This window comes from Dendrobates tinctorius, unplaced genomic scaffold (assembly GCF_039654945.1).
Source record: "Dendrobates tinctorius isolate UK_male_01 unplaced genomic scaffold, ASM3965494v1 ptg000173l, whole genome shotgun sequence".
NCBI lineage: Eukaryota > Metazoa > Chordata > Amphibia > Anura > Dendrobatidae > Dendrobates > Dendrobates tinctorius.
Genome location: NW_027361840.1, coordinates 8,738,145 through 8,753,989, shown reverse-complemented (window position 1 = coordinate 8,753,989; position 15,845 = coordinate 8,738,145). Strand labels below are relative to the sequence as shown.

General features: G+C 53.0%; 2 protein-coding genes across 2 annotated transcripts in view; both read left to right on the top strand.

The window, feature by feature from the left end:
• Positions 1-62: 62 nt before the first annotated feature.
• LOC141054025 (tubulin delta chain-like) overlaps positions 63-15,845 on the top strand; it is a 28,899-nt gene continuing 13,116 nt past the window's right edge. Inside the window, exons 1-5 of the mRNA XM_073551174.1 lie at positions 63-464; positions 3,930-4,030; positions 4,423-4,518; positions 5,634-5,695; positions 6,442-6,579. Of these exons, the coding sequence (XP_073407275.1) occupies positions 63-464; positions 3,930-4,030; positions 4,423-4,518; positions 5,634-5,695; positions 6,442-6,579 (799 nt within the window). The remainder of the gene's footprint in view (positions 465-3,929; positions 4,031-4,422; positions 4,519-5,633; positions 5,696-6,441; positions 6,580-15,845) is intronic.
• Positions 1,370-3,936, top strand: LOC141053986 (uncharacterized). The gene is made up of 3 exons (XM_073551129.1): positions 1,370-1,721; positions 1,763-2,517; positions 2,565-3,936. The coding sequence occupies exons 1-3, from the start codon at positions 1,370-1,372 to the stop codon at positions 3,717-3,719; spliced, it is 2,262 nt and encodes a 753-aa protein (XP_073407230.1). The 3' UTR covers positions 3,720-3,936.

Here is a 15,845-nt window from a genome sequence, read left to right as displayed (position 1 = left end):
GCGGGTGCACGGTCTTTAGCAGGGCTTCCCCCTTTCAGCAGTGATTCTGGGCTGCAGACAGGATGGACAATGGCGGCGGCGGCTCCGTCCTCCGCTCTCAGGCCATGATGCCGCTGCTCTCCCTCCGGCCTCTCACTCCTGTGCGTCCCCGGCTCCCGCTTTCTAGGAAGGCCGCCTACTTGGAGAGTGTTTCGGGCTGCGCGCTTACCACAGGCCGCGGCTTGTCCGGAGTTGTTAGGGCCGCAGACACGACGGGGACAAGTTACCAGTCTAGGCCGGAGGAAGGTGCAAGGTTTCCCGGCAGGATCGCGGCTCTGCGGCCTCCGGCTGATCGGCTCCTCCTCCCCAGAACACGGAGCGGAAATGGCGCAAACTCGTCCACTTCCTCCAGTCACAACTGTAACACGGGGAGGGGAGGAGACTGCACCCCCAGCGGCGAGGACAGCGCACGGCCCCGCACACAGGTGAGCGCACGACTCTCGGGGCTCCGTGGCCGCCAACCGGGCCTCACACAGCCCCGATGTTATTCAGAGCTAGTCCTGTTACCTATGGCAACCAATCAGATGCCAGCTCATATATTTTTCCCTTCAGTTAGAAAATGTAAGAAGCGTACTGATTGGTCGCGAATAATTTCCATAAACTTTATTTATACACAATGAAAGTTAGTACAGCGCCCGCATACAGCAACCAATCCGAATCCAGCTCTTCTGCTGCCGTTGAAGAATACGGAATGAAAGACATGTTTTGATTGGTTGCTATGGACTCCATTGTCTGTCTTTCAATAAACTTTATTTATACAATACAGAAGCAGGTGTGACAGCAGCCATTGATGGAAATATGATTGGTTGCTATGGGAAACTTATCAATAACATTAACTTATTGTGTCCAGTGGTTTTTAGCGTAAATAAATTGATAATTATTAACTGCTGAAGGACACAGACAACTTCCGTTTTTGAAGCCAGGACCTCTTTCCTTTTCCCTCTCTCGCCTCATGAGGCCTGTTGTTGTTTTTCACTTTTGTAGGAAGTGTCATAGTTGTGAATGGCTGCTTCAGTTTTACCATATAATGTACCGAGAAAGAGGAAACAATTCCTAATGTGATGGTGAAAAAATGTGTTTCTGCGAGGCGCGTCCTCCGCGTGGCGCATAGAGCATTCCGGTCGCCTTTTACTTTTTTTTTGGGTGGAGGTGGCTGCGCTGAGCAAAGAACAGCGATTAACAGCAAAAACCTTTTCCTTTCTTTCTTTTTTTTTGTATTTGACTTTATTTTAGACCCCATAGGGGACTGGATTCTGCGGTCATCTGTTCTGGACCCTGCAGTACGCAGCCTTCTATGGAGTTCAGCCTGCAGCTTCACAGCAGGCCCAAGATGGCTGCCATGGAAGCCGCCAGTAAATTCCCAGCTGCCATGGAAGCCGCCAGTAAATCCCCAGCTGCCATGGAAGCCGTCATTAGGTCTCCAACTGCCGTGGAAGCCATTAGTAGGTCTCCAGCTGCTGTGGAAGTCGTCAGTAGGTCCCCAGTTGCCGTGAAAGCCATCAGTAGGTCTCCAGCTGCCGTGGAAGTCGCCATTAGGTCACCAGCTGCCGTGGAAGCAGCCATTAGGTCACCAGCTGCCGTGGAAGCCGCCATTAGGTCTCCAGCTGCCGTGGAAGCCGCCATTAGGTCTCCAGCTGCCGTGGAAGCCGCCATTAGGTCTCCAGCTGCCGTGGAAGCCGTCAGTAGGTCTCCAGCTGCCGTGGAAGCTCCATTAGGTCCCCAGCTGCCGTGGAAGCCGCCATTAGGTCACCAGCTGCCGTGGAAGCAGCCATTAGGTCTCCAGCTGCCGTGGAAGCCGCCAGTAGGTCTCCAGGTGCCTTGGAAGCCGCCAGTAGGTCTCCAGCTGCCTTGGAAGCCGCCAGTAGGTCTCCAGCTGCCGTGGAAGCCGCCAGTAGGTCTCCAGCTGCCGTGGAAGCCGCCAGTAGGTCTCCAGCTGCCGTGGAAGCCGCCAGTAGGTCTCCAGCTGCCGTGGAAGCCGCCAGTAGGTCTCCAGCTGCCGTGGAAGCCGCCAGTAGGTCTCCAGCTGCCGTGGAAGCCGCCAGTAGGTCTCCAGCTGCCGTGGAAGCCGCCAGTAGGTCTCCAGCTGCCGTGGAAGCCGCCAGTAGGTCTCCAGCTGCCGTGGAAGCCGCCAGTAGGTCTCCAGCTGCCGTGGAAGCCGCCAGTAGGTCTCCAGCTGCCGTGGAAGCCGCCAGTAGGTCTCCAGCTGCCGTGGAAGCCGCCAGTAGGTCTCCAGCTGCCGTGGAAGCCGCCAGTAGGTCTCCAGCTGCCGTGGAAGCCGCCAGTAGGTCTCCAGCTGCCGTGGAAGCCGCCAGTAGGTCTCCAGCTGCCGTGGAAGCCGCCAGTAGGTCTCCAGCTGCCGTGGAAGCCGCCAGTAGGTCTCCAGCTGCCGTGGAAGCCGCCATTAGGTCTCCAGCTGCCGTGGAAGCCGCCATTAGGTCTCCAGCTGCCGTGGAAGCCGCCATTAGGTCTCCAGCTGCCGTGGAAGCCGCCATTAGGTCTCCAGCTGCCGTGGAAGCCGTCAGTAGGTCCCCAGCTGCCGTGGAAGCTCCATTAGGTCCCCAGCTGCCGTGGAAGCCGCCATTAGGTCTCCAGCTGCCGTGGAAGCCGCCAGTAGGTCTCCAGCTGCCGTGGAAGCCGCCAGTAGGTCTCCAGCTGCCGTGGAAGCCGCCAGTAGGTCTCCAGCTGCCGTGGAAGCCGCCAGTAGGTCTCCAGCTGCCTTGGAAGCCGCCAGTAGGTCTCCAGCTGCCGTGGAAGCCGCCAGTAGGTCTCCAGCTGCCGTGGAAGCCGCCAGTAGGTCTCCAGCTGCCGTGGAAGCCGCCATTAGGTCTCCAGCTGCCGTGGAAGCAGTCAGTAGGACTCCAGCTGCCGTGGAAGCAGTCAGTAGGACTCCAGCTGCCGTGGAAGCCGTCAGTAGGTCTCCAGCTGCCGTGGAAGCCGTCAGTAGGACTCCAGCTGCCGTGGAAGCCGTCAGTAGGTCTCCAGCTGCCGTGGAAGCCGTCAGTAGGTCTCCAGCTGCCGTGGAAGCCGTCAGTAGGTCTCCAGCTGCCGTGGAAGCCGTCAGTAGGTCTCCAGCTGCCGTGGAAGCCGTCAGTAGGTCTCCAGCTGCCGTGGAAGCCGTCAGTAGGTCTCCAGCTGCCGTGGAAGCCGTCAGTAGGTCTCCAGCTGCCGTGGAAGCCGTCAGTAGGTCTCCAGCTGCCGTGGAAGCCGTCAGTAGGTCTCCAGCTGCCGTGGAAGCCGTCAGTAGGTCTCCAGCTGCCGTGGAAGCCGTCAGTAGGTCTCCAGCTGCCGTGGAAGCCGTCAGTAGGTCTCCAGCTGCCGTGGAAGCCGTCAGTAGGTCTCCAGCTGCCGTGGAAGCCGTCAGTAGGTCTCCAGCTGCCGTGGAAGCCGTCAGTAGGTCTCCAGCTGCCGTGGAAGCCGTCAGTAGGTCTCCAGCTGCCGTGGAAGCCGTCAGTAGGTCTCCAGCTGCGGTGGAAGCCGTCAGTAGGTCTCCAGCTGCCGTGGAAGCCGTCAGTAGGCTCTCAGCTGCCGTGGAAACCGTCAGTACGTCCACACCTGCCATGGAAGACGCCAGTAGGTCCCCAAGCTCACGACAACCTATCAGTACATCACGGTTATGTTGGTGTGCCCCTGACTTAAATGCTCGCTCATTGCTGTTACCGGCAGATGCTGGCTGTCTATGAAGGATCTTGAGCCCGCTACAGATATGTCATAGAGCTTGAAGGGGTTAAAGGCTGTAGAAAACCCTTTGTATATTTGGCATGCTTCCTTCATGTTCCTGTTCTGTTGCCCGTCCAGCAATCTTGAGTATTCGATATTGACACATCAAAATTTTACCGTTTTTAATCCATTTACCCCCAAAATCTGTGAGAATTAATCCATTTTTTTCCCAGCTGGAAATGTCGCTGATCTGGCTCCAGGTTGGACAATGTGGCAACCAGATCGGACAGGAATGGTGGCAAATCCTCAGTAGCAACCTCGCCGACGCTGACCGGTAAGATGGCCACCATCTTGTGCCTGTTTTTTTCCAGTAAGTCTCTTTTAAGGGAATAGAATGGCCGTGGCCCCCTAATGGTATCCGCTGATTTATGGGAGAAGGGGTCTTCAGGTGAGTGAAGAAAAAAGGATCCAGCTGCAGAAATCCCATAAAATGAATGTTTATTGAAATTTTTTAAAATCCATTATAACAGCATAGTAGCCACTAACCCTATAGAGGAGAGTTCACACTGGCAGACGCGTTTCAGACCAAAGGTATTTAGTCATCGTATCCCATATTGTCCTACCCCTCGACCATTTTCTGAGGGGTCTTCCGGCTCTGAAGCGGAGCGGCTGCCAATGATCACATGTACGGATGAGCTGAGCGTGCTGCATTCTCATCTCTCACAGGTATCCGTATTTCTCACGTGATGGATTCATTAACGCCATCTGTGTGGACACAGAACCTAAAGTTATCCGAAAACTCCGCCAGCAAGTGAAGAGGGGGTAAGTAGGGTTCCCACGATGGCTGATCACCGGGGGTCTGGGGAGCTGTACCTGGGTGTGTATACTATTGCAACAGTAAAGTTCACCCTTAAAAGGACACAGCTATTTTAGTTTTTTATTACTCATCAGCTGATGCCACGAGTGTTTTTTGTTTGCTGCACAAATTCTAATGTAATGGAATAATTTCTGGGAAGATCTAATGTGTTGAAAAACATTTAATATTTTCTCATGGACTGAATGGGGAGAAAACAGCAATTCTGCATTTTTTTTGCAGTGTTTACTGTGCGGGATACGTGATAAGGTAACTGGGTCAGTTCAATCATAGCGATGCCAAATTTTGATATTTTTATATTTTCCTACTTTTATATAATTTCTTTTTTCTTATCTTATTGTAGTCCATCTTGGGTACTTGTTCTTGAATGGTCCCGATCCCCCATTTAATACCTTTGCATTGCAGTGATTATCAGATGCAGCCGGTGGGCTTCCGCCTTTTCTATAGCGAACCTGACGGCGCAGTCGCTACTGACTGCAGCATGTGAAGGGTTAAGCTGTAGGGATCTGTGTGCTCGCTGATCAGTGACAGCTAATCGCACGGATGCAGAACCAATACCCGATAGAATCAGCATGACGGACGTCTGCGCCACAGCAGTAAGGGGCTATAGACAGCCCCTAGGAGAGGTTTCCCATGTTAATTACACTGGACCCCAAGCACCGGCAACCATGTAAAATAACAACGGCACTCGCCCTCCCTTGTCTGCTCTCTTTGTGTTGGCTGCAGCGGTGATGACGTGTTGCAGCATGCATCACTGCTGCAGCCAATCACTGGGCTCAGCGGCTCTGATTGTTGCTGTGGGGCGAGTGCGTCCTCATCTTATGTTCTCAGAGGAGGTCACTTGTTATACAGCAATCAGCCCAGAATGGCGTCTCTCCCTATATCGCCTCCGTAGACCTTTACTAGGACAGCCCACTAAGGGGGGAAATCCCCACCAAGTGGGGGTATAATTACCGTCAGACGTCACTGCCTCCATGCTGCAGCCCCCTCCCTGGTGTCCTCACCGGGGTCTGCACCGCGACCCTCGTCCAGCTGTGACTAACGTTTGTGTCTTCTCATTCAGATACTTCAGAGACTCCAATGTCATCGTGGGACAGAGAGGAAGAGGCAACAACTGGGCGTATGGTAAGAAGATGGCAGGGGTGCTGTGTACTGTATACGGCAAGTTATAGGAGTTGCCGCACGTTGTAGCACAGTTGCCGCACGTTGTAGCACAGTTGCCGCACGTTGTAGCATAGTTGTAGCAGTTGCAGCACTCTGTAGCACAGTTGCAGCACGCTGTCGTAGCAGTTCTCGCAAGTTGTAGCACAGTTGCCGCACGTTGTAACACAGTAGAAGCACACTGTAGCAGGTACAGCACGTTGTGGCACAGTTGCTGCACGTTTTAGCAGTTGCAGCACTCTGTAGCACAGTTGTACGTTGTAGCAGTTGATGCATTCTATAGCACAGTGGCAATACGCTGTAGCAGTTGCAGCACGCTGTAGCACTGTTGTCGCACATTGTAGCAGTTGCAGCACGCTGTAGCACAGTTGTCGCACATTGTAGCAGTTGCAGCACGCTGTAGCACAGTTGCATCATGCATGTGTCATGGAGCTGTGGTCGCATGTGACATGCAGTGAAGTATATGGGACAGAGTCCTGCAGTTACCGTAGGACGAAGTTCCCAATGTGGCACCATGGAGAATCATCACCTCTGATGCCAGAGACTCACGTTGTTGTGTAGCCCTCATCTCAGGGTTTTGCAGAAGGAGCCGTCCAGAGCAGGGGCTACGCACAGGACGGCCCAGGGCCCGCTGCCATGTGTGTGGCCACGTAGTGTCTATAATATAGCTCCGCCATCACTCATGTTGCCGTTCTCCACTTGATTAATAGGATACCAGGAGATTACGAGCAGCGCGGAGGAGAGTCTGCTGCACAGAACCATGGAGGCTGTCCGGAGAGAGGTGGAGAGGCGGGATTGTTACAGCGGCGCGGTGATGCTGCACAGCCTGTGTGGCGGCACTGGATCCGGTATGTCCAAGAATGTATAAAAGGGGGGATACTGTGGAGACCACCGACACTCATGTTGTGACCAGCAGATTCTCAGGATGCAGTGACGAGACACGAGACAGGGTATAACTTGTATAATCAACTTTTATAAATGGGAGCCCCTAGGGCCATGCTGAACAGGCAGAAAGGGGTAAACACATCTGTCCTCGCAGGGACTCAATAAAACAAACAATACTTTTCTAAGGAAACTGGGAGTACCCAGCTAGTCCGGGTGTAGAAAGCCAGAACGTGGCTGTTGATGCGGCTGTCTTGACGCCTCGATATCCCGGGAAGATTTGGGCTCGACAGGCCCTCAAGAAATGATGCCGGTGGGGCACAACAGGCCCTGAAGAAACGAAGGCGGTGGGGCGCAACAGGCCCTGAAGAAACGATGTCGGTGGGGGCGCAACAGGCCCTGAAAGAACGATGCCGGTGGGGCGCAGCAGGCTCTGAAGAAACAATGTCGGTGGGGCGCAACAGGCCCTGAAGAAACAATGCTGGTGGGGCGCAACAGGCCCTGAAGAAACGATGATGGTGGGGCGCAACAGGCCCTGAAGAAACGATGTCGGTGGGGCGCGGTAATAGCGCAGTTCCCCAAATGACCAGTAGCTGTCCTCTGATAAGGGTCCCTCCACAGCCGGGAAATGGGACTCTAATGTCGCCTAGGACGAGGTGGTGTCCCCTGAGGCCGATGATTATAGGGTTGCTGCGGTGGGAGAAGGCCGGGGGGCAGTGTCCAGGCCTCTGTGGCCGGTTTACGTGTAGTCACAGCTGCGACCTGAGGTAAGGGATCAGTCTCACAAAGGCAGGGGGCGGCGGGCGTGATTCTCTGCGAACGGGGGCGGGAAGTGGCCTCCGGTAAAAGTCTCTCACGTCTCCCTTGTCGGTGAGTGCGCAGTATCCTCCTCACAGGCTCCTGTCGGTGTCCCTCCAAGTCACCCGGCTTCCTGACTCCTGTCACACTCTCTCCCAACTGCCACTTCAGCGCGCCCCCTGCTCCTTTTATCCTTGCCCCGCCCCGTTTCCCTGACAACTTTAGTCAAGTCTCTCCCTTTAATGTCCTCCCAGTATCGTTCCCTTAGGAACCCTGATGGCGGTCCCCTGGGTACCTGCCCGGTCACTGTCTGGGAGTCCTCCTCCCCACACTCCCCCACCCTGTAAGCTCATCAGTCCTCGGGCGAGGGCCTTAGTCTATTGAGATCGGTCTGTAGGGGTTTCAATGTTCGTTGCCATATGAATTGATCTTGCTCATATCGTTCAGGGGGTTTGCCGGCTGTTGACCGCTTGGAGCGTCTAAGTTCAACTGGGGCAGAGTCGTCTGGGGTGGTGGACATCGGTGGGCTGATTGGTGCGGGCGGGCTAATTGTGTCATATGATTCATTACTGAGTGGAGGGCCTCTGTGTCCTGGGAGACAATCTTCGTCGTCGTCCGGGTCCCAACATATGGAAGACGGTTCGGATGTCGACGGGGTAGGCTCCGGTTGCTTCGGGTCGGAGGAAGTACATGGGCGTAACATATTACGATGCACAATACGAGTGGGCAGTGTTTCATCCTCCTCAGGTCGTATTTCGTACACCGGTCCGTCTGTATGGATACGGCGTAAGACCCGATAAGGACTTTCTTCCCAACGCGGCTCCAGTTTGTTCTGGGGGCGTTGATCTAGTACAAGCACCCGGTCCCCGCTTTGGAGGTGAGGAGCTGGGGTTGCATTCTTCCCTGGGTGCTCCCAGTCTCGGAGCTTGGTGTGTACAATTCGGTGAAGAGTTTGCAGCCGGTGGCGATGATTTTGGACCCAAGACGACACTCCAGTCCAGGGCTGAGGTTCTTTGGGGTCTAACTCCACCTCCGTGATCCCTTTACCTTCTCGTCCGAACAACAGGGAATAGGGGGTATAGCCAGTCACTCGATGTACCCTATTGTTATAAACCCAAACTAATTCAGAAACATATTCGGGTCAACGGGCCTTCTTGTCACTCTCCAGAGTGCGCAACATCTGAATCAATGTCTGATTAAATCGTTCACAAGCCCCATTCCCTTGCGGGTGATACGGTGTGGTCCGGGATTTGTCAGTTCCATAGAGGTGATGTAGTTCTTCCATGACTTTTCCCAAAAAACATGCTCCCTGATCAGAATGTATTCGTTGAGGACAGCCGTATATTTGTATAAAGTTTCTACAAATTGCGGAGGCAGCTGACTCTGCAGTCTGATCCCGAGTGGGGGTGACCACAGCGAACTTGGTGAAGTGATCCACCATGACGAGGCAGTGTTCGTATCCCTGAAATGCAGGCCCAATGGTCAGATAATCCACCGTCAGGAGCTCAAGGGGCGCTGAGGTCACAATAGTCTGTGTTGCGGCTCGCTGAGCGGGTGGTTTGGCTAATTCACACAAGCGGCAGGTCCGGCAAATTTCGTCCACAACAGCCGGCAAGCGCGGGTGCAGCCATTGCAAAGTTTTTTTTGTTCCGAAATGGGCCCCTTTTTTGTGAGCCTCCCGAGCCAGTACGTGAAGTTGGGCTCCTGGCGTAACCACCTGCAAAACCGTCATTGAGGTTGTTTGTGATGTTATTTTACGATACAATAATCCATTTCGGATAACCAACCTCTCCCATTGTCGCAGCATAAGCAACAGGTCTTGAGTCAAATTTTGCCGTTGAAAGTCAGGGGGTAATTGCCCAGCGGCGACCCATGTCCTGAGAAGGCCAACCTCTTCGTCTTCTTGTTGCTGTTGTATCCACTTATCCCGGGATTGTTCCAGTATGCCCCTCGGGGTCTCAGAGGAAGATATTTTTTTATTGTCAGTTGTGAGCACGGCAGCAGTGAGAGCGAACGGTATTTCCTCTCCTTCTAATTCTTCGTCTCGATTCCGTCCTGGAGTTGTATGTTGAATTCTGGAGAGGGCGTCTTCATGGACATTCTCGACCCCTCTTTTGTAGATAATCTTATAATTGTACTTCGCCATCCGGGCCACCCGTCGCTGTTCCAGAGCCCCCAATTTGGCGTGTTCCAAATGAGCCAGCGGGTTGTTGTCAGTTCGCACTACCACCTCGGAGCCCGCTAGGTACTCTGCGAATCTCTCCGTCATAGCCCACACCACTGCGAGGAGCTCGAGCTTAAAGGAGCTGTTATTGTCAGGGTTACGCTCGGAGTCATGGAGTGAGCGACTTCCATATGTGATCACCCTCTCCTGGCCATCCTGAACCTGTGACAACACAGCCCCCAGATCGTGAAGACTCCCGTCAGTGTGCAAGATGAACGGTTGGGAGAAATCCGCAAAAGCCAACACTGGGGCATCCGAAAGCGCAGCCTTGAGGTCTCGGAAGGCCTCTTCTTGAGGGTGTTGCCACTGGATTCTTCGCCCATTGGCCCCAGCGGGAGTCCCCTTCAGCAGGTCGTGCAAGGCTCGAGCTCGACATGCAAAATTCTTTACGAAGCAACGGTAATATCCGGCCAACCCCAGAAAAGCCCACACATCTTTCACCGTCTCGGGGGTAGGCCATTCCTGGATAGCAGCAACCTTCTCTCGGGATGGCCTCACACCCTCTGCCGAAACGACATGACCCAGATACTCAATCTGAGAGCAAAATAGGTGGCATTTCTGAGGCTTCACCTTCAACCCGTACTTTTGCAACCGGCTGAGTACCTGTCCCAACCGCTTCAGGTGGTCCTCGAAGGTGGCGGCATAGACAATGATGTCGTCCAGGTAGATCAACGTGGCCTTAAAATTGAGATCCCATAGACATCGCTCCATCAATCACTGAAAGGTCCCGGGGGCATTGGCCAGCCCGAATGGCATCCGATAAAACTCAAACAGTCCCATGGGCATTATGAACGCCGTCTTGGCTCTATCTTCTTCTGACATGGGCACCTGCCAGTACCCACTGGCCAAGTCCAGGGTCGAAAAATATGTTGCCTTCCCCAAGGCAGACAGGGATTCTTCTATGCGGGGCAGTGGGTATGAGTCTTTAATAGTGCAAGCATTCAGTTTACGATAATCCACACAGAATCGTAGTGTACCATTTTTCTTCCGGACCAACACGATTGGGGCCGCCCAGGGGCTTTGACTTTCCCGTATCACTCCTTTTCGCAGCATTTGGGCCAGCAAAGTTTTCCCGTCTCCCATGACGGCACACATGAGAGAGGGGATCCACCCAGTCAGGACAGGAACCCTACTGAAGATAAAAGGGGCGGTACCTCTCCCGCTTCAGTTGGGTTTCCTGTCCTGACAGGGACCCGTGTTCTGAAGATCACATACATGCCCCTCTCTCGTGCCGGCGTGGAAGATCAGGCTGGTTCCTGAGCGCTGTGTGTCGGGAGGGGGAAGCGCCGTCCGCGGGTCCCCCGGGGGCTCAGCGTCCGAGCGGGCACAGAAGCAGCACGGCTGGGGTCCTGGGGCTCTGCCGTGGCTGCCGCGCCGCCCTCTCCCCCTCTGCCGCGTCCAGAAGCAGCGCAGGAGCGTCAGGGAGCGGCCGTTTCTGGGTCGCGCACCTCTGACGTCACACGCAGGGCACGCTGGGAAAGGGGCGTGCCCGCGTGGCATTGGGAGGCGGCGCCGGTGATCCAAGATGGCGGCACCCATAGCAAACAACGCCGGCCGGCGAAAGGAGATCCCGGCGGCATGGCAGGAGGGGGGAGGGCTGTGGGGGTAACCGGAGGAGGCGGAGAGTGCAGTGGATCCCCCTTACATAAGGGGGATGACCACAGAAGACGCACTCATGCCCAAGGCTTCATGATGGAAGTGGGGCAAGATGAGCAGCGTCAGCAACAGCAGCGTCAGCAGCAAGACCTCTCGCCAGATGCCAGGCCGAGCCGCCAGCATGCTAGGAGCAGTCGCTCGATTGGTGGGAGCGTCAGTCATAAACGCAACCGGCATGACTCTGAGACATCCAGGAGAAACGTCACGAGTGCATCTGAGGAGCCTCCGAGATCGGTACCCCTGATTGACAGCGGTGGTGAGTGATCTACGTGAATGTCACCCTTATGGTAACGGGGTTCCATTTTCTCTGTTTGATCACTAGGGGTCGAGGAAGGCTAGCAGCAAAACCAAGAATAGAGAATGCGCCCTTTGCAAACACCCGCTAGCAGATCAGTGGCAGAAAGACCTCTGCGCTGACTGTATAAACAAAACTATGCAGGAGGAGACCCCTGATTTGGTGACTAGCCTTAAAGAGTTAATACAACAGGAGGTGAAAGGTTCTCTAAAGGCAGCCCTTAAAAAGAAAGATAATAGAAGGAGCTCCGATTCAGAGGCCTCGCCAAGGCAGAAGGGGCGGGATAGATCCTTGTCCCCCTCAACCTCCTCTTCCTCTGCTCAGTCCTCAGAATCCTCCTCGGACAGCGATATAGGCGGCCGTCCATGTTTCCCAACGGAGGACATGGAAAAGCTGGTCAAAGCTATCAGGGCTACAATGGGCCTTAAAGAGGAAAAGACTCCCAAATCATTAGAGGATGTAATGTTTGGAGAACTGGAGGAAAAGAGAAAACGTACCTTCCCTGTAAATGATAAAATAAAAGCACTAATTGACAGGGAATGGAAAAAACTGGAGAGGTCAGGGGGCTTACCTTCCACATCAAAGAGGATGTACCCTTTTGAGCAAAAGGATTCAGAAACCTGGGAAAAAGTCCCTAAAATTGATGGGGCCGTAGCCAGATCCTCAAAAAAGGTATCTCTACCATCAGAGGACTCTGGCGTGTTGAAAGACCCGCTTGATAAAAAAGCAGATGGTTTCCTAAAGCACATCTGGGAAGCTTCGGCAGGTGGATTAAAGCCACCGATAGCTGGTACCTGTACTGCTCGTGCCCTCATGGTCTGGCTGCAACAAATAGAGGACCAGATCAAGGATAGAGTTCCTAGGGACAAAATTCTCTCTAATTTGACACAGGTACACGGAGCAGCGGCTTTCCTAGCAGATTCCTCTGCAGACTCCGCAAGATTGACAGCTAGAGCAGCAAGTCTGTCAAATGCGGCAAGACGAGCCCTGTGGCTTAAAGGGTGTCCCGGAGATTTACCATCAAAGCATAGGTTATGTTCCATTCCATGCGATGGCCAATTCCTCTTCGGAAAAAAACTAGAAGAGATTTTGGAACATGCGGGGGATAGGAAGAAAAGCTTTCCCCGATTTCCGGGAGAACCTAAAAAGCAGCCCTTTCGGAGGAGGAGATTTAACAGGGGTCGTCCCCCGGGAGATAGAAAAAGCTGGGACTTTAAAGAAAGAAGAGGATCGGGCTATATGTTTAAAGGGCCCTCCACTTCCTCCAAAAAATCTCCCCAATGACATCGGGCCGGAGGTAGGGGGAAGGCTTTCTCTCTTCCTTTCCGCCTGGGCGAATATCTCCCCCAGTACATGGGTCCTAAACATAATAAAGGACGGTTTAAAAATAAAATTCATCTGTCCGCCCAGGCATACCTTCATAGTGACACCCAGAAGGAAAGCCCAAGAGCAACAGCTGGCCCTGGAGACGGAAGTCTTGGGACTAGTGGAAAAACAAGTCCTACAGGAAGTCCCAGTGCAAGAAGAAGGAAGGGGGTTCTACTCCCTCCTCTTCTTAATACAAAAACCAGACGGCTCTTGGAGAACCATTGTCAACCTGAGGAGACTCAATCAGTGGGTAGACAATTGCTCCTTCAAAATGGAGTCAATCAACACGGCCACAAAGATCCTGTTCCAGCATTGCCTCATGGCAGTGATAGACTTAAAAGATGCCTACTATCACATCCCAATTCATCGGGAGTATCAAAAATATTTGAGAGTAGCACTCTATGTCCAGGGGCAGGTGAAACACTACCAGTACGCAGCCCTTCCGTTTGGCCTGTCTACAGCCCCCAGAGTATTCACCAAAGTGATGGCCGAAGTAATGTCTTTTCTGCGTTCCAGGGACATATTGATTGTCCCATACCTAGACGACTTTCTGGTAATAGGGAGGTCGGAGTCCCACTGCACACATCAAGTGAAGGAAGTGATAGCACTTCTAGTAGGACTAGGATGGATAGTAAACATCCCCAAGTCAAGGATAACCCCAGCAAAAGAGCAATCCTTCCTAGGGTTGATATTGGACTCCGAGCAACAACACTGCCTCCTACCAGAGAGCAAAGTGACCAAGATAAGGGGCCTAGCTCGCACAGCAATACAAAGACCAAATATGACACTGAGGAACGCAATGTCCCTTTTAGGCTCGTTGACATCATGCATACCCGCAGTAGCATGGGCGCAGTACCACGTAAGGCAACTACAGTGGGAAGTTCTGTCAGCACAGAAACAATTAAAAGGGCATTTAGAAGGCAAACTATGTCTCTCAGTGGCTGTAAGAGATTCCCTGCTCTGGTGGACTGTAGAAAAGAATTTAACAGCTGGTGTCCCGTGGCAAAAACCAGTCGAGGACATTACAACAGACGCGAGTGCCACAGGATGGGGAGCACACCTGAGATCCCACTCAATACAGGGGACCTGGTCCTCGCTAGAAAAGGATCACGGTTCAAATGTAAAAGAACTATGGGCAGTGGAAAAAGCCGTGAAACATTTCCTTCCTTTACTTCGGGGCCGCCACACCCGAGTCATGACGGACAATCAGGCAGTAGTAGCCTACATCAATCACCAGGGGGGAACGAGATCTCGGGGCCTCATGCAAATATCAGATCTACTCTTCCAGCTAGGAGAACAACATCTGTTATCCATCACAGCACTGCACATAAAGGGGGTAGAAAATATACAGGCAGACTTCCTGAGTCGCAGGCACCTAAGACAAGGGGAATGGTCCCTAAACCCCCAAGTCTTCCAACAAATAGTTCAGGCCTGGGGCAAACCAGAAATAGACCTGTTCGCTACTGCACACAACTGGATGGTCAGGAAGTTCTGCTCACTAAATCCAAGGGAAAACCCCTTCACAGTAGATGCCCTACAAATACCCTGGAAGTTCATCCTGGCCTATGCATTTCCCCCGATAACAATGATCCCAGTAGTGGTCAGGAAAATCAGGGAGGATCGAGCGAGAATAATTCTTATAGCTCCGTTTTGGCCGAGGAGGCCTTGGTTCTCCTTTCTGAGACTCATGTCGGTGACAGATCCATGGATATTACCGGAGATTCCAGACCTGCTTTCCCAGGGACCAGTGGTCCACTCTCAGGTGAAGGGCTTCCATCTAGCAGCCTGGAATTTGAGAGGGCGCTACTGAGTCGCCAGGGATTCTCTTCAGGGTTAGTCTCCACCCTGTTGAAAAGTAGGAAACCTATAACATCCCAAATCTACAGTAGAACGTGGAAAAAGGTCCTAGGCTTCCTGGGGGAACCCTTGGGGGATGTAGCGCCAGAGGGACCTATCCTAGAATTCTTACAGTCGGGGCTACAACTGGGGTTAGCCACTAACACACTCAAAGTCCAAGTCTCAGCTTTGGGGGCCCTATATAACTGCAATTTAGCAGCCAATAGGTGGGTGTCCCGATTCATAAAGTCCTGTGGCAGGTCAAGGCCGGTCATTATCCCAAAGATACCACCCTGGGACCTCAACCTAGTCTTAGAGGCCTTAACCAAAGACCCCTTTGAACCACTACTAGAGCTGTCACCAAAGCTACTTACACTTAAAACTGTCTTACTGGTAGCCTTAACATCAGCCCGAAGAGTAAGCGACCTATAAGCTCTATCTATATGTCCTCCATATACACAGATCTTGGATGACCGAGTGGTTCTAAGACCAGACCCGGCCTATCTCCCCAAGGTAGTCCAAAAGTTTCATAGGACTCAGGAGATCTCCTTGCCATCTTTCTGTAACAATCCTAGAAACCCTGGGGAGCAAAAGTTCCATACATTAGATGTAAGAAGAGCCATAGTACAATATATGTCAGTAACTAGTCAGTGGAGGAAAGGTCCAGTCCCTTTTTGTAGCCTTTCAGGGTAGTAGAAAAGGGCACGGGGTAGCTAAGAGTACGATTGCCAGATGGATCAGGGAGGCTATTATGTTATCCTACTCCGCAAGTGGCGCTCCGGTTCCAGAAGGCATCAAGGCTCACTCCACCAGAGCCATGGCTACCTCCTGGGCAGAGAAGGCTGAGGTATCGATTGAACAAATTTGTAAAGTCGCTACTTGGTCCTCACCTTCCACCTTTTTTAAGCACTACCGACTTGATCTGTCTTCCTCTACTGACCTAACCTTTGGTAGAAGGGTGCTCCAAGCGGTGGTCCCTCCCTAAGGTGTCTTATTCTACAAAAGTCTCTCATGTGTGCCGTCATGGGAGACGGGAAAACACCAAGGTTACTTAC